Consider the following 24,275-nt stretch of genomic DNA (forward strand, 5'->3'; position numbering starts at 1 on the left):
ACACGCCGATGGCTGAAACAGGACTCCCCAGCAGCATAAAAATCTCATTTGAAAATGTGGGGTTTGGCCTTATTGCCACGGACAAAGTCTCATGAAAAAAGGTTAACTGAATAAGAAAAACAAACTGCATGCAAAATCTGTTGATTTCTAAGACAAATCTAAAACAATTCTGGGGTTGGCTTTTTATTTTGAGGGCTAATATTTTTAGGACAAGGGTAATGCACACATGTCCACCTAATGAACATCTACACTTCATCGCACAGGAAGCTTCATGAATGTTTTCAGGGAAGGGATGAAATTTCCATTATCCAAATAAAATATGTAAAATTAGCCACAGGCCTACAGCTTACAATATATTTATAAAAAGACCTTCATGCAGAGCAAGATTCCCGCCTCTGCAGAACAGGATCCCAAGAACTGGCGTTTAGCAAAACACACCCTAAATCCTGAAAAATATTTGACAACGCTGTTAGTAACAAAAACTGGCCCACTGTCATGGCAAAAAGCAACAAAACCAGCTCCTCCAAAATCATGTCATACAGATAATTCTTGGATGGTCTCCTCTGCCTCCTAGTCCTCAAAATGGTGCTCTTTGGCCTGACCCCCCGCAGGGATGGACACAGCCATTGCTTACACTTCCTTGTACTGTTTCTTGCTTGCTTGAGATGTTTTTACTGCAAGTGTCACTCCCATTTCACTGGCTGTCATTCATTTTTATTTTCTATGTTTAAAGTTAAACACCATAAAACAGTATTAATGAGTATTAGCATTTTAATAGCGCCTCGTGTGTTTTTTAAATACTGATCTGTGATGAAGTGTGAAATCTTTTATTGTTGCCAGCCCCCACCTGTGAAATCTGCTATCCTTTCTTTAGCACTGCTTACAGGGTGGGAGTGTTGCCCTCCTCATTAAGAAGAGCAACACCATCACTTATTTTCTCAGGTATAATAGTAGTTACAGAGACCAAAGCAACAGAGCAGAATTGTTCCTTTAATTTCAGGGTCCCCCTGACTGATTGCTTCATTTGAAGGTTTGTTGAGACTGTAGGTAGGGTTTCTTAACATACGGAGGGATTAAGCCTAAACAATTATAAAGTTACTTCCCTGGAGCTTTTGAAAAGAGCTCTTTGGTTCTTGGCTCAGTTCCTCTGTTGCCTCCCTCCCACTTTTTAGTATCTTTCTACTATTAATATCTGCCACTGCTTTGCCTTCGCCTCTCAAGCCAGCTGCACCTCCTAGGGGAAGTTCACCTGACACTTCTAGAGAGCTGTGACTTGATATTCCTCTGGTCTGTCTTTTACACCACCATCTGGTAATATCTGGCTAGAATTTAAGCACAGATTTGGCTAGGTTTCCTACCTCTATTATGACCAGGAAATTCATATTGATCTTAATAGGAATAGACCAGTATTTACACCTATAGCAGTATGGGTTTCTAACCGACAGATGCTTGTCAATTAAGTATTAATCCTGCCAATTCAGTCCTGATGAGTTTTGCAGATTCAAAAAAATAAGAAAGATGTAAGTGGGGGCAGAGGAAGGAAGGAAGGGAGGGAGGGAGGGACAAAAAAGTAAAGAGGATAGAAGAAAGAGAAAAGTTAATTATGAACCCTGTTGGTACATAGTTCATGGTTCTCATCGTTTTAAGGGATAAAGCCAAATAACGTTTAAAAATGCCGTGTAAACCAGGCGCACTCTTGTTGGATCTCAACATTATTTTCTCCTGATCCTTTGATGGAGATTAAAAATTTCCATGTGAATACAAATAATGAAACAACAGTTACTTGGAGGTTTCCCCCCAGCTCTCTATTTCTCCAAACTAGAGCAACCAGTCACAATTCCCCTCCCCCCCTCAATCCCCACTGCTTTAAAGAAAAAAAAAGTCAACTCACTTTGAAGAAAAAAGACAAAACAATGCCAAGAACAGGGGGATTAGGGAAATGATATTTATATCATGGACCAAATTAAAATGTCAATGCAGGAGGCGGGCAAACAGCCCCTACCATATATACACACCAAACATGTCTCTTCAAGGAAAGGGAAAAGAGATTTGAAAAGAGTTAATGCAGCCCCCAGTTAATACCACCTGCTTCAGACTCAACACTCCTTAAAAGACAGGGTTTGGGTTGATTTCCCACAATATGGCTTTAGTGAGCACAATGGAAGAAGCCATTATTAGCTTCTTCTTCTTTTTTAACTTTCTTTACAGATTCCCGTCTTTAAAACTTAGGAATTTCAGAGACATGCTAAGAATGCAGTGCTAGCAGATGTGCGTTATATGCAACAGAAAGGAAAATAAACAGGCATACAATCTTTGGCCTGGACTGTGTGTACATCATTTTGCCTCATGTCTTTCCATGCTCACAGCTCCTGTTTGATCTCCTGGAAAAAAAAATGGCATCCACAAGTGTGGAGATTGCACTACTTTTCCATTCTACTGGGAAAAAAAGTCACTCTGCAGTCTGAGAATAGATGGAAGAACCTCAAAGAAAATACAGGATGACAATGATGGATGGTGGTGCCATGAGGGTGTTTCATAAAAACAGTGAAGAAAGCACGGCAATTCCACAGTATATGTCTACTGTAGAAGCACTGGATAAAATCTATTATTTCCCTCATGCAGTGCTTATATTGCCACTGAAAGTGTCACATGGCTGTGGTTACAAAATGATACGTTCATCTACTGTTGTGTACCTGTTATATTACTAGTGACGAGAGTTTAAGTCCAAGGACACAGATCAGTCTGATGACTTCAGGGTCTCCATACAGTCTGACAGTTCTATGCCATTGAATTTTATAACACAGAACAGGTACAGACCTTAAGTGGGACTATAAAGCCATGTTCAGAGATGTACCATATCTTGGAGTTAGTTATTCCAGACTCCCGTTCCAACTATTCATTGTTTCTGGTAACAAATTCAAAAACACACACAATAATCTCACTTAAATCAAACCAAGGTGCTTCTTAATATACCCCAATGTATGCAAAAATGTCCAAAGGTGGTATAGCCCCAGGCATAGTTGGATAAAACATTTGGCTTCAGACTTGTTTGGGGCCTGAAACTGACTCAGTTGCTCTGATTGACTGTTGTTGGGAGAGAGACAAGGGTGTGTGTGACCTTGTTGGTTCTCCTTGACCTTTCAGCAGCTTTTGATACCATTGACCATGGTATCATCCTAGACCACTTGCAGAATTTGGAAGTTGGGAGCATGGTGGTTCTGCTCTTATCTTTGAAAGCAATTCTAGAGCATAACACTGGATGACTTCTGTTTGGTTCCATGAAAGTTCTTCTGTGGTTGCCCAACAGGATTTGATCTTGTTGCCCAAGCTATTTAACAGCTATATGATGGAGTCATTAGAGGATCTGGGGTGAGGTGCCATCACTATGTTGATGACATCCAGTTCTCTCTCTGTTCCATCGGTGTCAGGAGATGAAGTCCAGATATTGAATCTGTGCTTAGAGGCAGTAATAAGCAGCATGTGGACCAAAAAACTGAAGCTAAATCCAGGTAAGATGGAGGTGTTGTTTGCAGGTAGTTCCCACGTCTGGGACCAACAGCCTCTTCTGGATGGAGTTGCTCATATTTTAATATATCAAGAAATCAAAGGATTCACATACAGTTCTATGATTCAAAATACTCACATACCTACAACACTCTGAAATGACAATTACAAAGACTGTTAAAATTTGACTGTGTGCACATCTGAAAGCTAGAAATACAACTGAGACATAGGCACCAAAGAAATCTAAGTAGCGCTGAGCAGAGAAAAAGCTTCCTATGGAAGAGGTGGTGACTTCAGTGCCCTCAAAGTTTCATTCCCTTTCAGGTACTCTGTCCTCCCCTACTGCAGGACCACCCCCAACTCTGTAAATCTTCAGATTTAAGAGTTATTGAGATAAAATAAATGGGACTGTTTGTAGGCAAGTCCTGTTTGTAGGCAAGTAGGCAAGTGTGAAGCAGTGGTCTCCTCATAAGTAGGAAGGAAAAACAACAACCACATATCCTTAATTGCACATTTACTTAACAGACAAAACTTCATATTCCACATTATAAATAATTAGGACATACATTTTGTTTGCATTTTGATCACTAGAAATATTGCAATTTGCTCAGTTTCTTCTGAACAAATTTGTTTCTTTATGCATTTTAATCACAAGGAAAGTATTCATTATACAACCTGATTTTTACAGGGCAAAAAAATACATTCCAGCCATACGGCTGACGTGTTCTCTATTAGGTGTCCACAGAGCAAGCTCTGTTTTGCAGCCATCTTTTCGGCATGCGAGAAGAGAGAGAAAGAGAGAGAGAAAGCATGCATTAAGCCAGGAGTTTGGCTCTGCCAGACCTCCCTCACAGTCTGTAGGCCTTGCCAGGAAACACAGGTGACAGTGTGAATGATAAAAAGGCATTGAGAAGGGAAAGCAAAGCTATGGGCTGGTTTAGTCTGGGCAGCATCTTAATGTAAACCTGCAGGGGCCTCTGTGTACAACATACCACAAAGCAAATCAAGCAGAAGCGTATGGACAAAATATACCCTCATCAACTGAAGCAGAGCTTCCCACCCCCTGGTAATCTCAGTATTCTTCATAGGAGGTACAGGACACATTTCAACTTTTCCCTCGCGGGAAGAATTTCAAACTGTAGTTGAGGTTGGAGAAGCAATCTTTTCTGGAACACTTTTCCAGAGAAAGGCAGGTCTGGAGGGCTGGCTGAAGGAAGAGGAAGGGGAACTACAGAGGAAGTGGTTTATCAAAATGCAGGGTTTTTCAATCATTTATAGTTGTTTTTTAAATTCCTGTTTTTCAGGAGCACTAAAGGTGACAATTTAGCTAGTCTGAATACAAGCCAGCCAAGAGCTTCAGCTGGAATGTAACGAGCTTTTTAGCAGAGCACAGTAACCACGTTACTCAGCGAACTGATCCACGCATAGCTGTTGAATCTCACTAAGGACAAAAAATTAAAAATTTGACCAAATAAGACAAAACTAATTCATCCGTTTTAAATTCTAGTTTGGTTTATTTAAGAATATACATAGGAAGGCAGGTTACTCAAGAGGAAGTTGTCCTCAAATCTTCCTTTTGTGATAGGTGCCTGATTCTATTTTGCTCTCCTTCTTGTTTAGTCAATGCATGCCTTTCCCCCTCAGAATCAGGCTCAAAGGTTTATTTTACTAAATAATTGCCTACCTTAGCTGTGGAGCAGATGAGTGCCAGCATGGTATAATGGGCTCGGACCTTGAGCCAGTCACTATCTATTGGTCTAGCTTACCTTACAGGGTTACTGGGATGATAAAATGGGGAAGAACTGTATCCAGCACTCTGAGCTCCTTGGAGGCAGGTGGTGGGAGAGGTTAACTGTAAAAATGAATGAAAACCAACCAACGCAGGTTGAATCTAGATAAATGGCAACTGCTTGGTCTGGTGATATAGGAAGGTGTGGAACTTCCTGCTATAGATGATATCCAGCCCCCCTAGTCATGAGGACTAGAACCAGAAATTTATTCATTTCATAATTTTCTATCTTGCCTCTTTCACCAAAGAGATTCAATGGGACTTACGAACAGTATTAAGAACAAAACTAAAATAATCCCTAAAAGTACCCCTATAAGCATTCAGATTAATACATTAAGAACAAATAAATCCCAGAAGCACAAAAGTAAGCAAAACTGACCCAGCAAAACTTAAAACATTAACCAAATGCATTTTTTAAAGCCAAGTTTTAGCGTATCGTACTAATCAATAGAGTAAGGGTTCCCAATAGATCTTGCACAGAGCAAGGGACTCTATAGGGTAGGTGGCACAACAGAAAAGGCCCTGCTCATAGCTAACACCAGCTTCACCTCCCAAGGTTGAGGGATCTGAATCAAAGCCCCATATGACACTCAGTATGCGCAGGGAGGAACATTTTGAATAAGACAGTTTCCAAAGCACACAGATTCCAAGCTACGTTTAAGACCAGCACCTTGGATTGAGCCCAGAAAATCACATAGAACCCACATGATAAAATCAGAGTGCTGAGCTTCTGTCAGCATTCTACATGCCGTATTCTGCAAAAACTGAAGCTTCCAAATACTTCCACATAGAGCATATTACAGCAGCCTAATCTGGAGGTCACTACAGAATGCAAAGTCTGCCTTTCTCACAAATGGCTGTAGAATATTCAAAAGCACAAAGGCACAACAGAACATTCTTCCCCCCCTCTCTCCACAGCCCCCACCACCCCCCAAACCTGTTTTAGGGGTTCTTGCAACAATTTGGAGCAGATTTGTGGAGAGTGCAGGGTATGCACAGCGGGAGGAAAAGTCCTGTTGTGCAAGAGGAAATCCTTGCACTGATGAGATGTGGGTAGTTGAATACAGTACTGCCCCTGTCCTTTTACCATTCGAGTGCATTGTACTGAAGGGAACATCCTGCATGTAGATGTATTTCTGAAGCTGACCTCTCTTTCTTGGCTGGCTTTTTCATGAACAAGTTAAGGTTTAGTAAACTATGATCTCTGCTGTATCACGTAGCAGCAATTTTTACTGATTTTCATTCTATCCCACTCACACCAGCTTTTTTAAAAGTAAAAAATAGAGTTGCCTTCCTGAAGTTTCCTAAATCCAGACATTTGGCTTCCAAGGTGATGAGAGACACTGAAGTACACAACCTATCTCATTTACGGTAGTGACTACAGCAAGTGGTAATAAAAGCGAGGGTCCGTGGGCTCAACTATGGGCTGCTCCTCATTTTAAGGCAAATGCGCCGACTTTTTCCTACAAAGACTGTTCTAGCCAGGATTGCTCTCTTCCATAAATGGTTGTTTTGCTTCCTCTCAGTGGGTGGTCTCAGTATCATAGAAGAAACACCACAAGTTAAAGAATACAGGATGTATCAAAGATGTGCAAGGTTATCCAGGATGGGGTGGGATTTGCAGATGCACAAAACAATATACACACAGAAGATACACACAAAAGGAATGGAAATATGTTAATTTTGTTAACAAGGAAGCCCCAATAGATGTGAATTAAGAGAAAGCAGGCACGTATTAGGTTTCTCTAAGAAACCAGCAAGATTATTGCTTCAGTGTGGCATATGCCATCTTCTATTGCTACTGCTTTTGGATGGGAAGTTATCAGTCATAAAAAAATACACATTTGAGGGTTTGGATTTAATTTAAGTGTCTAAACAGCTTGCTTTGGTCTTGTCAGATACAGTTAACTGTCAAGCATTTATGCTGAACAAACCTCCCTCTCATTTGATATGTTCAGCTAGCAGAAGTCCTGTGGTAACTTCTTGGTTAAAACTAATGAGCCTTCCCATATCACACATGGCACCAGTGGTCAACTAATTTTGGATAGACTTGGTGGCCAGTGAACCTTTTGTCAATATGATCAATGTCATTCTTGTTGTTGCTGTCATCTTTACAGTGATTCAGTACAATGACTTGCAGCTGTGTCTGCAACTATGCAATCTGTACCAATGTTTCAGGAAAACTCAGTTTAAAAGTTAGTGGTTAAAAGAACATAGCCATCACTAAGAAGCAGCTCTGACACCAGCTGTATCTCTGGAACACAGCAGAAGGTCAAGGACAAACAGAGGCACTTCTGTGGTTCTCCTGCAGTTCAGAAATGGAAAGGGGCTGTGGACTCCTGCAGGCCTTCTCTGCACCTGCCATGCAGCTGGAGTTCCATCCACCTGAGGCACAGGCACAACAATGAGCCAATGGGGAGGGCAAAGGCTTGTTTTAGCTCTTTGCTGGCATCAAACAAGCATGAAGCTAAAGCAAATTGCAACCTTCCTCCCTTCTTTGGGGCTGGAATCATCCCTCCACCTTTGTAGCTCTGTTTCTGGGAGGAAGCTTCTGGCTTCTCTCGTTCACCAGAGCCCAGCTGATTTTTCATCAGGTGAGGGCTAAAAGCAAGATTGCTGAACACAGTGTCTCACCAGAAGTGCTTTCTTCTACTAATAGTGTGCAGAGGTGATATACAGACAGGGTTGTATTCAACATATCACTAAGGAAATCATTATCTCCCTTTCCTCCTCCAATGTGCTTCCTAAAACTGTTCTGAGCTCCCTCCCCCCCCCCAACCCTCCAAAGCAGATTTGGAGATTGTGTGGCATAAAGGGGCATTTGTATCTGACATTGTCACTACAGGGTTGGCATAGGAGGTGGAAGAGATTAACCTAAGGAACAGAGGTTGGGTAGAAAATACTGCAGCTGCTAGAACGGGAAAAGCTTAAGGGTTTGTTGTGTTTTTGTTTGTTTTTTAAGAGTAGAGGAATTTATATTCAAACCCAATCACAGCAATTGAGAATCATAAAAGTATCTTCTCTCTGCCCACCCACCCTCTTCCAATAGTGGAAGAATCTCTGAACAGAAAATCCCACCTTATGCATTCCACATAATTTCTAATGTGATTATTAAAACACTTTAAAATGCACATGTGATTTAGACTCTAGAAGACCTCTTTCCTTACCTGTTCTCTACAAGGAAATCTACCACACATTTCTTCAAGCAGTACAGATGAGCATCCATCAGTCCTGTCCTAATGTGCATTTTAGAATGCCTGGAAAGGGAATGAAAGAGAGTGAAGTTATTCGGCTCTGCATTCCACAGCCATTTTAAGAGCTCCACTTTAAAATCACTACATGGTAAAACTTTACAAGAGACATCTGTGTTCCCAAACCCTTGCTGCGGAATTAGTAGGGAGGTGAATGTTGATGGCTTCCATGACTAGACTGTGTCATACAAACATACACCTGTTCATCCTTTGCCCTTATTCTAAGTGCTGTAGGCTCCAGCCTGCAAAAACTTAGGCCACAATTAATCCAATAGTCTTTGAAGATGCAACAAGACTATTTGATAAGGTTGTTGTTGTTGTTGTTGTACCTCTAATACAATGGGTATTCTTCACGAGTGTTTTGCATATATTTTCTTTATTTTTTATTAAATGCAGAAACCAAGTTAATATGAACTGTAGTAAGATTTCAAGTTAGGTATACCAACATCACTTTGCTAGTTATTTCTATAGAAACAATAATTTTCTCATGTACTATATAGGATTTCCCCCACATGAATACATTATAAATCTGGGTTTGTTTCTTCTTAAGAGACGGTATTACAAATGTTGGTGTTGGTGGCATCCATCTGTCTTGAGAGACAATGGGAGTGCACCTCTGGAAGTGAAGTCAAACCATTGCATTAGCAGCGCCAAAGTGACCTCATGTGGGCACAAGTCTGGGCAGTGTGCATGGTGGTCTTGAGCTGTGCACACAACATGGACAAGAGATCATGACATGCAGAGGAGAAACATGAAACCTAGGGATTTTTTTGTTTGTTTTTTGCTAATGACCTGCATCATCACTTTAAATTCTCCTTGACCTGCAAATGTTTTTAACACAGATAACTCAATCAAAGCAAAAGTAAACTACTACATAGTGCTTCATGTTCAGTCCTGTCTTCTGCACGTAAAAGGAAACATGTACTGTAAAGAAACTAGACTCATACAGTTTGACACTGACTTCCGAAACCAGGCTTACCCAATGAAGCAGCATAATCAGGGTCAGAATCTAACCATGAGGGTCAAAGCAGAATATACAATTGGTGCATCTTGAATGAGGCAAGATGATAGTTCCAGTTTTGCTTTCTCAGCAATTTTGCTACTTACATCCATGGGATAGGACTCTATTATTTATAGCACAGTCCTATGTAGTGCTTTTTTCTAAAAAAAATGTTTAGGGGTACTCTCATTTTGACTCAAGAAAATCACCATTTTATAGTTCAAATCAGGAAAAAGAAATACAGTAAATGGACAAAAGTACGAAGATTCACCAAATGTTTAGGGGTATGTGTCCCCCTGCGTCCCTCCAGAAAAAAAGCACTGGTCCTATGTATGTCTACTCAAAAGTCCCACTTCTGTGTTCAATTTTCAGTGAGGTTTAGGGTAGATCCAACAAAGTCAGAAGAATAACTTTCTTCGCCCTTCCACCTGCCTTGCTACACCCAACCCAATTGGCTCCAAAAGTTTGGGGAAACCTCCAGATGAGATTTTAGGAAGTGCAGGGGGAACACGAGGCAGGAAAGGGTAGGGTAGTTCCAATGCACAAACAGAAGCCATCTTGCTCATGTCATGATTTTGTAGGATACAATCCATAGTTCCAGGTAAGTGTACAAAGGATTGCACCTTTAGAGTGCAAACTTACACAAATTTACGTCTGAGTAAATCACACTGAACAGGGTGGGACCTGCTTTTGAGTAGACATGTGCCATTAGTGTGACTTTTATACTGACTGAAAGTTCCCAGAAGCAAGGTTACTCATTCACTTAAATGGCAGATTGCACCCTGTATGTTGCTTTGACATGGGATAAGAGACTTCACTGCGTACACAAGGAACTTTGGACTGTAGCCAAAATATTGGCTTTTTATTATCTTCTGCTCAGAAAATTTGGGATAATTTATAATTGATTTCTGGGTCAATACCTGTAGTATCCTTCCTATTTAATTTGTTGGTTGAACTAAACGTTTCAGCCAAGTGTGGCAACTACAGAAACTGAACTGTTGGAAATGAAACTTCTTCTTTTCTCTTGTAAACTGGAGACAATGTGCTGGAGAATTTGGAATTCTTATATGTTGCCACCCCACACAGCTCTGCTCAAATCCAATGCAGCTGCAGGTCACATTTCAACAACAAAAAAATCCCATATGCATTCCACTAACAGTATAAAGCAGGAAACACCTCCCTCATTCAGGGTAGTACACCACAAAAATAACGAGGTTTTTGTTTATATCTGAGCTTTAAGAGAGCAATTCCAGAAACTGCAAGTTCCTACATGGTAGTATTGATTTAATTAGCCTGAATAGCACATTTTGTTTGCGTTAAAGACCTCCAACACATTTATTAAAATGGAGTCATAAATGTTAACTGCTTGCTCAACTACTTAAAGATGACCAAGTGCGGGGAAGATACTTCAAAACTCATTTCAAACTCCTTTATAAGCAAATGCAGCATGTTTTAAGGGAGTTCAAACTATATTTAATTAAAAAAATTACCCAGTCAGTCAATCAGATCATACAAATCTTGCAACCCTGCCAACAATCAAATACAAATTAAAGTCATGAAAGAATTTATGGAAGTACAAACCCTGAAGCACTGCAATTCTATTCCTGGCAAATACGACAACCTTCCGTGTTAAAACAAATCTAGGCAGGATTAAAAGAATATTGCCCTATGGAGTTCAAACAAGTATGGATCATCAGAGTTTTGAGGCTAAATCTAGAACTAAACACTTCAGAATAGAAAAAAATAAATATTAATAGAATAATATTCAGGCCTCTTAATTACTCCCTAAATTATCAGTTTCCCTCCTCTGACCCAACACAGTGAAACTAGAGCACCTACAAAACTGACTGATAAAGATTATATTCCCATAAAACATGGAAACTCAACTTTCAAAGCAACAAGGGCCCTAAATTTAATTAATATTCAGTATTGTCACATATCTCTGTCTGAGACAGCCTCTCATGAGAGCAATAAATTCTTCCTTGCATAGAGGCATGAGACAAAAGTATCACCTTTGCCTTTTATAATTGTAGGGATGGTGAGGGGGACAGAGGGGGCTTTAGTCTTAAGGTGCAAGTATGTGTTTTAAAGACTAAAACCATTTCTGTTAATTTCACTGAGGCATAGTGGGAGAGATATCCTTAGTGCTGGAAAATAGCTGGAAGCTGTACAAGGTAGGGCATTAAGAAAAGCTGCAAAAGAATTTTGGGGATGTCATAGAGTCATAGACAATAGAGAAGACCATAAAAAACACAATGTCAATCTTCAATTGGAAGACAAGACAAGGGGCAGGACCTAACTGCTTAAAAAATGGAGGGGGGAGAATCATTTCAATAAAGAATGAAAACCCATGTTCTGACTAATGGATTCAAAGCAGGTGGAGGTAGAAGATTGATTTTCAATGACTTTGCTTCTGTTTTAAGCAGTGATTTTTTTCTTAAAAAAAGTTTAGGGTACTCTCATTTTGACTCAAGAAAATCACCATTTTATAGTTCAAATCTGGAAAAATAATTACAGTAAATGGACAAAAGTACAAAGATTCACAAAATGTTTAGGGGTATGCGTCCCCCTGCATCCCCCTAGAAAAAAAGAAATGTTTTTAAGAGGCTTTCCCCTTAACAGAGACTTCAGCTATGGGCAGACTATTGAGCAGTGGAGGATGGAAGTGGTGCAAGGGATGAAAGTCCAAGAACACCAACATATGAATCTGCCATCAAGTTTATCTAATTTGGTCCTGTTCTTTATGGAATAAAATTAAGGCTTCCTGGAAAAAAAGCATCAGATACAAAGCATGCACAACAATGGTCTAGTAGCTATTCAAAAAGACATTTTTGAATATGGTATTTTAGAAATGTAGAGAGAATTTAGGAATCTATTAAAAACTGCTATGTGGTCAAATACAATGGAACAAAAAGCTGGATAGGCATACATCAAGCACAAACAGTTTGGGTTGGTGCTGCTTCTCACTCAACATTTTTCCAGTTTAAAATGAACATTTAGAACTTGCAGGAATAATTCAAGAAGAGACTATAGACACATTGCACTAATTATGTTAACATTAGCATGGAACATACTTGAGGTTAATAAACCAGTTATGAATAAATTTGAATATTTTGGGTGTACTGCATTGACAAACACAGGATGCTAGAGCTAAGCCTCCAGAATTATGTTTTGACCCAGTAAAAGTGGAATAGTGTAGTAACTGCTTCATGGAATATTTGTGGAAGAAGCGTGGAGTCCTGAAGTAACAGCAGTGTTATATTCAGTGGCACTAGCACAATAGAAATATCTGAAATGAACTGAGACATCAGTGTCAATGACATCTTAAAGAGGTGGCGATGGATAAACAGGGCAAGCCTTCTTCTTCTGTGATTCATCAACATGCAAGAGGGGAGAGCGAGGATGACCATGCTAGTTCTGCCCCCATTGCTCTCTATGAGCTGGAGAGGGAACTTCTGCAGCAGGAAAACTTTTCTTCTCAAGTAGGCTCCTTGCAATATTTAGAACCACAGAAAATATGGGTTCTATATCATGCATGAGTAGAGAAGGTTCCCTGGCCCAGGAGTTATCCCTCCAATTCATGGAGGGAGATTGGCTGCTGGTGGTAGAAAGTTGTACATGTTATCTCACACTCCCCTCTTGCATCTTGTGGAGATGTAGAAGTAGAACATATGAATAGGATAGTAGAGTCAGTTATATGGGGTAAGATAGTCACAGAACCATAACACAGCTCAAACGTGAAGTATGAGCTGGTTCACATGACCTGCTAAGCCAAATCTTGGGTTTTAATTTCATCACCAAAGTCCCTTCACCACTGAAAAAAAAGACAGCAGTAGGGCTTTCCATCAAGAGAGATAACATAGACAGGGTTGAATGGGTTTCAAGGAGGAGCTAACAGATCTGTTCTACAGCCATCTCTCTCTGGACCAATTCAGAAAATATGCAAAAGCACTGAAAAGAGGATACCTTCCCCACACTTCCAATTAGGGTGACAACTGGTTTTCAATATATCACCAGCTAAACATTGTGATATATTGCTATGTCACGATATCTGAAACAAAGAAGGAACCACACAGAAGTGAACAGGAAAATGTCCTGGCAACTGCCACTACTTAGGGTCCAAAACAGATAAATTATGATATTATCAATCACCTCATCATGATCACTTTGATCAGCAGGCAAGCCAAAACGCAAGCTGAAAATGCAAGTTGGATGGAACTATACAGAGGCAAGTTGCCAGGACATTGTCCTGCTTACCTCTGTATAGTTCCATCCTTATTTCAGACATTGTGGTAGATTGCAATGTTTATCTGCTGATAACATTGCAGTGTTTAGCTGGTGAGTTATCGCAATGTTCAGCTGGTGAGTTATCATGATGTTGAAAACTAGATATCACCTAGCCCTTACACACATTGTGATTCGCAATATGCAGTGGTACCTCAGGTTAAGTACTTAATTCGTTCCGGAGGTCCGTACTTAACCTGAAACTGTTCTTAACCTGAAGCACCACTTTAGCTAATGGGGCCGCCTGCTGCTGCCGCACCGCCGGAGCCCGATTTCTGTTCTCATCCTGAAGCAAAGTTCTTAACCTGAAGCACTATTTCTGGGTTAGTGGAGTCTGTAACCTGAAGCGTGTGTAACCTGAAGCATATGTAACCCGAGGTACCACTGTATTGCCAGCTCAAATATTATGAAACAATTATCATGATGTGAACTTCAAACCGGTTTTGGACAATAGATTAATATATCACCCAGCCCTACTTTCAATTTAACTATCTAAGGCTAAACAGAAACCTCCATATCTTCCTACAGTCTTCTGTGCATACTCCCCACAGGAGAAGTCCCCACTTTGAATATTATGCTAAAACAAAGGAACAGGATGCAAGAGCCACCTGTGTCATCCTTTTTGGCACCTCTGAATAACACCAGGAGTAACTCTTTGATGAGAAGTGTTGTAGCATAGGGACTGGGATTGTATTCGGATTGGATTCACAAAACTCTTTCTACTGAAAGATGCTTTTATTCAGACACCTTGCAGAAAATATCCACACGAATTGCACTAATGCAAGTGATTCATGTACCTTAGGAGAGTGTCTTTCATCATAAGATTAGACTACTCTCTCACTACCTTCATCTCTGTCTCACATGGTCATAAAAATTCTTTCAGATGTGTGATGACTGAAGTTAAGGAACTGCCATAGGAAATAGGATTACAAGGCAAAACTTCTCCTTTGAGGGGTTTTTCTGGCTTTCTTCTACGTTTTTACTCCAGACACTCAGTAGCTGACAAAAACTTTTATTTCATTTTTTTAAAAATGAATGTTGTAGGTAGCAAGCCAAAGTTGGTGGAATTATTAAGCCCAGATATAAAAATCCTTAAGTCAGTGCCTCTAAAATTGTGCCTTTGTTATTTTTCCTCCAATTCCCAAGCCTTTAGCACAGGTTATTAAACTCACTTGTTTTTCTGAATCATTCAGTTTTCAGGATTCTAATAAGAACCTGAAATATTCAGTTCTCCACAACTGTCCAGTTTTATCCATACTAGAAAGGAGTCACTTCACAGAACACACACTATTCTAGACCCAGCAAACTCAAGCAGTGTGTTGGAAAATCAACCATGCTAAACATACACACCCATTACCTACAACAGCCTTCCCCAACCTGTACTCGAAATCACATCATCTCTGACCACTGGCCATGCTGGCAGGGGCTGATGGGAGTTTTAGTTCAGCAACAGCTGGAGGTTGCCTGTTCTTACCCTGGCTTAAGTTCATCTTCAATGGTAAGCACTCACGACTTCCTACATTTTTCTTCTCACTTTCCTCTTTTTAAGTAACATGAGCCATGTAAGAATCCTACCCAGCTTCCAAAATGTCTCTTATCTTCATACACCAATGTACTTTTCACAATGGCTGTATCCTAGCACTCTATTATTAAGGAATAGGTATATCAAGCAGAGGCCGGAGAAGGAAAACAAGAACAGAACATGAAGGAATGCTCTGTCTTATCGTGCAGACAGATAGTGAGGGGACCCCCCAAAAAATAATAATAATGGGAAAACCCACAGGTTAAAGGGCTTTGCCCAACACAGAATTTTAAATTCTGGCCTTCAGTATTCTCATTAAGTACACTTGGGGCTGAGAGGGTGAGCAAAAGTAAGACTGAAACACAGAAATGAAATAATTTTGACACAACCGCGCTCCAGTAGTCTGGCCATTAGGAGAAGAATGGAGCTGAATGTGGAAAGAATCCATTATTCTTTCAATAGCGTCTGGTGCAGCTAAATATGTGCTCACATACTCTCCTTCCTGAAAAGCTTAAAAAAAAATTCAATAGCTGCTTGGCCTGGGAAAGAGGTGTTCACTGAAACGCTAAGGCATGGACCAAGCACAGAGCAGTACTCTACCTGATGAACAATATGTTTCAAGTACTCTTAAAACGAAAGGCTGCAGGAGAAAAGGGAGTCTGAAGAGGTCCTGTTCTCAGGGGTTCTTTTTAGATATTCTATCTGGTGGCTGCCCTTCGGGTGAAATGTTCCAGCCACAACCCTAGCCCATTCTACTTCAAGAATTGAAAAATGGGGCCCCTCTGAAAATAATCAGGCTTGCTGAAAAGCCTTTCTTGCACAAATAGTTTTAATTATAATGCAAACAGAATTTGGCATCCCTCCCCCACCTAGGTTCTAGCTGAATTTATAGTACCCTGAGATTCTGTTATTACTGTTCTATCTGGCCAAGACTCAGAGTTTCAAGTGGGGAGCTCAAAGATATTCAACAATGTTCACTTTATTTGACCATAGCTTATCCAATGAGTGTGATGTTCAACTTTAAAACACTTTAAAAATAAGTGACGCTTACAGCAGATGCAATGCAAGGAATCTGATAGTCCCTGGATTATTATATCAATAACTGCTATAGTATTTTAAAGCACATAAGCAGTTTTGGCATCTTTTCTTGGCCATCCTCACAATCCATTATGCACTTCGGCTAGTATTCAGTGGCAAGCAAAATTTTGCACCATCTTTATTCCAGTTTTATTGCAACAATTTATTTAGTTGGGCATGTTTCACCCCACAATCAATTCCTATTTTTTGAACAGCAGTTTGAAACTGTGCCCCCTTTCTTTTTCTTTGTTTTTAAAAAGGTTTTCTTCAGTTTTCAGACGGCATCCCCTTTCCTTCTGCTCATCCTCAGAGTCAACGTGAAAAATAACAAGATAATCCTATTGTACACGTGGGGAGCCAAAGATGAAAGGTAATGACTTGCCAATAATAGCTGAAACATATAGACAATGGTCATGATCCAACAAGCTCCTTCATATGCCCACCAGATTTCTCTCAGGATCATTTGCAATCCACATGCTGTACACATTTCATATATAGTCTCAATACACTATTGCAACCAAGCTGAAGTGCATGTTACTAAAGTGATTGACTAGAGTTCTCCAGCTTACATCTGCCTTCCCTTCTGTTTCCCATTGTGTCTATTTTTAGATTCTAAGCCTCTTGGGGTATGGACTTGTGAAATATACAGTTTGAGGAAAACACCATATATATTTAAATTATTTATTGATACATTCATTTATTTAAATTATTCATACCCTACATTTTGGTATGCCTTTCCTTCCAAGATGTCTTACAAGTAATAACATTGCCATGGTTTTATTAAGGTAGCAACTAACCACAACCTTCCCCACAGGATTATTGGTGGTAATAGGTCAGGGAGGAGGAAACAGAAGGGCCAATCCAGCTCTTCCCCTGCTTTTCTTTCTCTCTCTCCTGGGAACATTCCCAAAGGGCAGTTGATAGCAGAACTGCCTATGGGGGCAGGGGGGGGGGGGGAGAGAGAAGCAGTACAGTCCTGCTAGAACACGTATTTTCTTTGCTTACCTGCCTCTTTCATCTTCCTGCCTCCCACTTCTCAAATCCTTTGCATATGACAATTTGGAGAGCAGCTGGGGGAGGCTCCAAGGTGGTCTTTGCCTTCCTCCTTCGCTCTCTTCTTGAATCATTCTCCATAAATACATACATACTTTTTTCCTACACCCGGGTTATTATTGTGTGGAAATACTTGTTTTGACTTATGCTTCCATCTGACTAGCCTAGAATCAGAACCAGACTCTTGAAGTGGCTTGTCTAGTTTCTTGCTGTGCATTCAGCAACTGGAGAGAACTAACTTTCACCTTTCAGTTGTTGACTATTTATGTTCCACAAGGCATGAAGATGGTGGCCATCAAACAGGGTAAAAGCTGATATAGTGTCTCACTCTTTTATTCCGTTCTCCAGTTACAGTACAACCTCTACTTATGATCATAATCTGTTCTGGAGGCCCGGCCGCTGGGCGAAACCAGACTCTAGTAGAGGTGCCATTGTGCGCATGGACATTAAGCACCAGCGTGCTTCTGCGCATGCGTAGAGGCGGCAGCCGCCGCTTCCGTGCATGCGCGAATTGCAGCAAACCCAGTGTTTACTTCTGGGTTTGCCACGGTCGCAACTTGGAACGTCCGCGAGAAGAGGCAGATGTAAGTCGAGGTTCCACTGTACTTGGCCTGTCAGGGAAACTAAAGAGAAATAATACTTGCACATGAGCTCTCTCTTCTGTGCTACCAATCAAATTAATAATAAAACCACAAGAGCAATTCTGGTTGGGGACCAACTGAACAACAGTCAGAAGATGATTCAGTGGATTTTCCACCAATAAAAGGAGGATTTTAAAAATATCATCAGTAAATGTCCTAAATGACCTCACAAGCAACCCACTAGTTCATGTTTCCTGCTGATATTTAATTTGCTGTTTCGACCTGATGGTGCTGAGTTTCACCACAGTGAATAGCATTGGCCACGCACAACATTCCCTCAGCAGCCAGTGCAGTAAGTGTAGCAAATTGGCATTATGTAATTCCAGTTAGTTCAATCAATACCAAATGTAGCTAAGTTTAAAAACAATGAGATCACTTTTGAGTATTCTTTCAAACTGCCTGCATTTGTAGACAAAATGAGTAACAGCCCTATCTGTCCTAGGCTTCTTGGAGTAAGACAAATCAATAGTAGCTTGCAAAATGAAAATAAAATGATCACACAGGTAGCTGAAAAAATAAATCCCACAAGGGGGCGGGGGAATTCCTGTACCCACCTTAAAAATGCTGTGCTAGATAGTAACAGAAGCTGCAAAAAGAGCTTAAGATGAGTTTAGTCACAGTCTTGGGTCTCTCAAGGATTGAGGACATTTAACTTTTTAGGAAGGAACAGCCACATGCCTCACATTACTCTTGCAGTGCTTCATGTAATATTTCTTCTCTATTCTGCTTCCTTACATTTGTCAATATATTTCCAGCCAGGGCAGGGGTGTTAACTCACTTTGCATTCCAGTCTGCTTTGCGTCATGGAGTTCCGCAGCCCGTTGATGAGTAACATATGTCTAACATGTGGCCGAGAAGATTCAGGCCGTGTTCAAATAGGCATGGATAACTCTTCTGACCTCTGACTCAGCCTTCTGCGCCATCCCAGCAGCACAGTAAAATGCGGCTAGACAGCTTAGGAACAGTCCACTAAGAGGATGCTGCCCAAATTCAAAAGATCAATACCTTATATATCTCTCTCTCACACACAGGCCTATTCAAACTTAATAAAAAAGGAACATTTATGATTCACCAGTGTTCACATTCTCACCAGGAAATTTGACACTGCTTTCCCACCCTCAATAGTGTCTCTTAAGGTACACAGTTGCACACTTGTACGTTTGGATGTACCAGGAGCTCACACAGGCCAAGCATCATCTATTAATATCTGTGTTACAGTAAGAGGCAGAAAGCCACCAGGATATTGTCTCCCATATGACCAACATGCAGCTGTTTCATACACTATAGAGAAGCGGGACACTTAAATTCAACAACTCTGGCCCAAGTGAATTCCTTATTCCTTATTCAATTCTAGGCAAAAAGTCCACATTCTGTGTGCACATGCAACAAATAAAAAAAAATTGATATGTATATGTGCATGCATGTGCAGACACACTCACTCATGTTCACAGAAGAGTGAAAAAGGTGGACCATTAAGATGTCGATGTGGTTCTGCAACTTTGGCATTTATCCCAAGCAAGATCTAGCATGCTACATATCTTTTCAGGCAGCCAATGAGGATACATCTGTTTTGCTGAGACTTCCATTATCGGAAGAGTTTATAGCTAATTTAAACTAGTTAATGAGGTTTTGACTTTTTTATATAGTTTAAACTACTGAAGTAGTTTCTAGCTTGCTTTCAAAACATTGGACGCCCCCCCCGCCATGCACAGCTGTTTGCACTTGAGGGAAATTGCTTTGGTATTCATTATTATTGATACAGTCTTCTCTATGAACTGCAGCATCCATAGATAGGAACATAGGGGCCTAATCAGCCCTCTCCCTCACATTTCTTCAGGTATGCATGGATTTTATAGGAATACATGCACAGCTTTCAGTTCTACAAAAGATGTGCAGAACTTCAATGGGGGAAGGGAGAGGGGCACATACAGAGGATATACAGTGGTACCTCAGGTTACAGATGCTTCAGGTTACAGACTCTGCTAACCCAGAAATAGTACCTTGGGTTAAGAACTTTGCTTCAGGATGAGAACAGAAATCGCGGGGTGGCAGCAGGAAGACCCATTAGCTAAAGTGGTACCTCAGGTTAAGAACAGTTTCAGGTTAAGAACGGACCTCCAAAACGAATTAAGTTCTTAACCCGAGGTACCACTGTATAGCTCCATAAGAGGACTTATGCTTTGCATGCAGAAGGTCCCAGGTCCAATATCTGACAATACCAGAACTTTTGTTCTATTGCCTATTATTAGTGTAAGAGTTTGTGTCAACATCACATAGGGAGGTCCTTTGTTTATGCATTTATTTTATTTATTTATATTGATAATGCGAGAGATTAGGGGGTCCTGAGTTTGGTTGGTTGCATTCAGTTGATTGCAGTGTGGCTTGCTTATATGTGTGTGGAGGGGGCAGGTTGTTGGGTCAGGCTAGCCATATTGATTTGTATGCTGTTGGTGGTGGGGGGGGTTATTGTCTTGTTGTGCTGTGTGTCAGTCTCTACAGCCACAGCAGGCGCTGTAACCTTCCAACAGTTTGACTTCACGCCCAAAGGCACATTCCTCCATTGTCTTCCGAGACAGACGGATGCCAACCAACCAGTGTAGATGGATCAATGGTCTGACTCTGCATGAGGCATCTTTCTGTGCTCCTTTGAGATCCCTTAACTTGAATAAGGAAACAGGACAACCCTGAAGTATTTGGTGTCACTACCAGGATCAGTTCATAGCATTGATGCCAAGTACAAATAGTGAACCAAGGTGCCCCTCAAATTTGAAGAAAAATATATGCATCCAAACACTCACAGAAGGTTCTCCATCACAAATCCACACTCTGCAAAGGAGGTTAGAGTTAAGGCAAACTGATGACTCACTCCATGGGCACACTATTGTAAAATCAGGCACACAGCCAACTATAAAGTTTGATTTTTTTAAATAATAATAATATTTTTTTTAAAGAAATCTCTTCCAAATGATTCTTTTCTGGTAATTTTCCCAGGATATTTAGACAGAGCTTGTGGCTGTTGCAGGCAGCTTGGGACAGGAGTGTACCAAAAGCATAGCAAACTATATTTTAAAAATCAGCACTTAGTCTGACATGCATAGAATTCCATCCTCCAACCACTTATGGCAAATAGCTAAACTGCCAATAAAGGGGGCAGGGGAGAGGAATCCTCTGAATCTACCAAAGGGTGGGTGGGTGGAGCGGGGGGTGGTGGTGGATCTTTTAGCTATTTAACATGCCCTTCTCACTAGTTACCCCTTTTCTAATCATGGTGATTTATGATGCCTTGGAGGAAACCGTAAAAACCTCAACATTGACATAAAACCCAAAATTAACCTGAAATATGTACTTTATAGCAGCTACACTCTGTTATGGTATTATGCTCCAAAGATACAAAAGGAGTCAAGTTGGCTTTTAGAGGAGGAATTTAAAGAGAAGACCGTGGCAAAAAAATTAAAAATGTTGCAAGTGAACCCAAGGGTTGATGTTTTCTTTTGTTTTAATTTAGGTTTTGTCTTTATTTTATATTCATTTTAAGTGGAGTTACCCGAACCAAAAGTCCCCATGATCTACCAACATTTGTATGTGTGTTTATCGCTGCACTTAAAGAGGTTTTCATCTATTTCCCTCACATTAAGAACTTCAAGAGGACTATTTTCATTTGCATCTTGAGACTAGGGAAAAGGGGGGTACCCCAGACACCCTGTTTCAAATACATGATGAGTATGATCTTTTAAAAGAAGGCTGCACTGTCACTTCAAAGCCATTCTTGCAATTACCCCATACATTTATATAGGAGGTATTCTTTTCTGTATGAGGTAATGAGTAGTCCGGATTGTCACTGTGATTTATTAGCACATCCTCTGGAAGCAGCACTGCACCTGCATTTGCACAGATGGAACACCCACGAAGGCGGATGGTTTATTAGGGACAGCTCATCCTCAAACAACCCAGCAGCATTTTAAAAGGAAATGCTCCAAATTTAGACCTGCTCCAACAGGTGTCTTTTACTGTGTTTCTTTGTGAAACCGTAAATGTCTTAAGGTGAGGCAAACAATTCCCTGCCCATAATAATCACTCTTTGAAAACAAATATATCAGCCCCCACATCCTTGAGGGGGGAGGGAGGAACGAAGGCCAATGGAATTCTCATTATTTCCTCAACCCCATGGCTTGCCAAAATGCTTAAAGAGATGGAGTTTGGTGAAGTGAAGCTTCTGTGGGGTCGGAGGACACTGAACAGAAGTCAGGAAAAATGGGCAGGGCTAGCTGCTGCCCTGCTTTGACCAATAGGGCATAAGGGGTGAGGGTGGAGGTGGTGCGAAGATGTCAGAGGCAAGGGATCCAGAATGAAATGGAGTCCATGGTCACTTTAAGGCAAATATTTGTCCATGGACACAAAAGAGGGTACCTGGATATATTTTATCTGTGAGCTTAAGAAGATTTGTGCAGTACATGAGCAGATGATAGGCCTAAATCTCGCAAGCATAACTCTGTGTTGGATCTACGACATAGAATTTAGAATTGAGTTGCAGGTTATGTGTGTAGCTCTATTTTAAATATAATATCTGAGCTCATCATATTCTATAGCAGAATAATATTGACCTCTAAGTAAATATTGCAGACATTTCAATTTTCAAAATACGGGGGGGGGGGGACCCAACAGGATCCTCACCGTCATTTTTTTTTTTTTTAGAAAGTTAAGATCTCTAGTGCAACAGAACCTGAACAGCTACATGCTAATGTTAATTTATGTCAATTTATAAAATGCATATAGGGCTTAATATAAAAAATATATATTTAAGCAGCTTATATAAAATATTTGATATTATCATCAGATCAGTCACTATTTCAACAGGTTTGGTCTCTTCCATATAAGCTCCAGCAATTTTACAGATAATCACCATATTCTGCTCCAATTTCTAAACAGTTTGGAACCAGGATTCCTCATGGATTGCCTTCTTCTATATAAACCTGCCCACACAAGTTACCTTTGAAGGCCTGGCTTCAGACTCCCATTCTGCCAGAAGTGCAAGGATGATGACACAAGTTTGGTGCTTCTACTGAACAGACCCTAAATTAAATAACATCTTCCTCAGGGAGCCCCACTTTTCTACTTCTTTGTTAGTTTTTAGACATCAGGTGATGACAGTTTTAGTCAAGAGGGTGTTTGGGACTAACTGAATAAACTATTGCAGCTTTTAATTTATTTTAGTAGTTGTTACTGAGGACATTGGTTTGGGGGAGACAAACCGTGAGCCCGGGTTCAGATGTAACATTAAGCCAATCCATCACTTAACTTCTTGCAGTGCAGCAAGAGCAAGGGAGAAATAAAGCAACTGCAGTTTTCCAAATAAGCACGAGCACACATACTTGTTAAACTTAGCCATGGTTTAGCTTAGTGTCATGCTCAAACTGAGCCAGTGGCTTACAAGGTATAAGTAAACTGCATGAAGGAAGCAGTATGTTTCCCCACTCTAAGATCTAATTGAGAAAAACTTGTGGTGGTTCTATCTCTAATTAAGTTGGTAGCCACAATGGAAAGGGCACTCTTGGTGGTGGCTCCCAGGTTACAGAACCAGCTTTCTGTCAAGTTCAGGAACTTGATTTTTAAAAACAGACTTTTTATAAAATATCTATTTATCTAGATCAGGGGAGACAATGTGGTTTACTTCCAATATTCATGGACTCCAAATGCCATCAACTCAAGATACTTTGGTCAATAATCAGGGATAGTTGGAGTTGTACTTCAACAACATCTGGATGATACTTTTGATGTTTAAAGTGCCTGGTTTTATTTGGGTTTCTTGATTGCTGTTTAGTCTCTCTGCTCACAGTTCCTTTTGACTGTTTTACTGTTGTATTATATTTTGTTTTATTTGTTAAGAATTGAAAGGCAAGTTATAAAAATGCAACAAACAAACAAAATATGGGTTGAAAAGAAATGCTTGAGGCAGAAATAGGATTGCTGAACCCTCAACGCAGATGATTAGGCATGCAATAGAAAGACAGTTTGAAAGCTTAAACGAAACCAACAGTGGCTGTGTTGCTTATGGTATCTTCACATTTAAATCAGTGTTATTTTCTATGAAAATCAAGTGGCTTTTTGCAGTCCATGCCCCACAGACAAGATAGAAAAATAAGTACAGTCAAGAAAC

General features: G+C 40.4%; 1 protein-coding gene and 1 long non-coding RNA gene across 4 annotated transcripts in view; one reads left to right on the plus strand and one right to left on the minus strand.

Annotated features, from left to right (window-relative positions):
* Nucleotides 1-24,275, plus strand: part of LOC310680825 — an 89,050-nt gene that overhangs the window by 50,006 nt on the left and 14,769 nt on the right. The gene's annotated exons all lie outside the window — the stretch shown is intronic.
* Nucleotides 1-24,275, minus strand: part of EIF2B3 (eukaryotic translation initiation factor 2B subunit gamma) — an 87,170-nt gene that overhangs the window by 36,939 nt on the left and 25,956 nt on the right. For all 3 annotated transcript variants that reach the window (XM_083447819.1, XM_083447821.1, XM_083447820.1), the window contains exon 6: nucleotides 8,461-8,550. In XM_083447819.1, the coding sequence (XP_083303945.1) occupies nucleotides 8,461-8,550 (90 nt within the window). The remainder of the gene's footprint in view (nucleotides 1-8,460; nucleotides 8,551-24,275) is intronic.

Source organism: Podarcis tiliguerta (assembly GCF_965153285.1).
Source record: "Podarcis tiliguerta genome assembly, chromosome: 6".
NCBI lineage: Eukaryota > Metazoa > Chordata > Lepidosauria > Squamata > Lacertidae > Podarcis > Podarcis tiliguerta.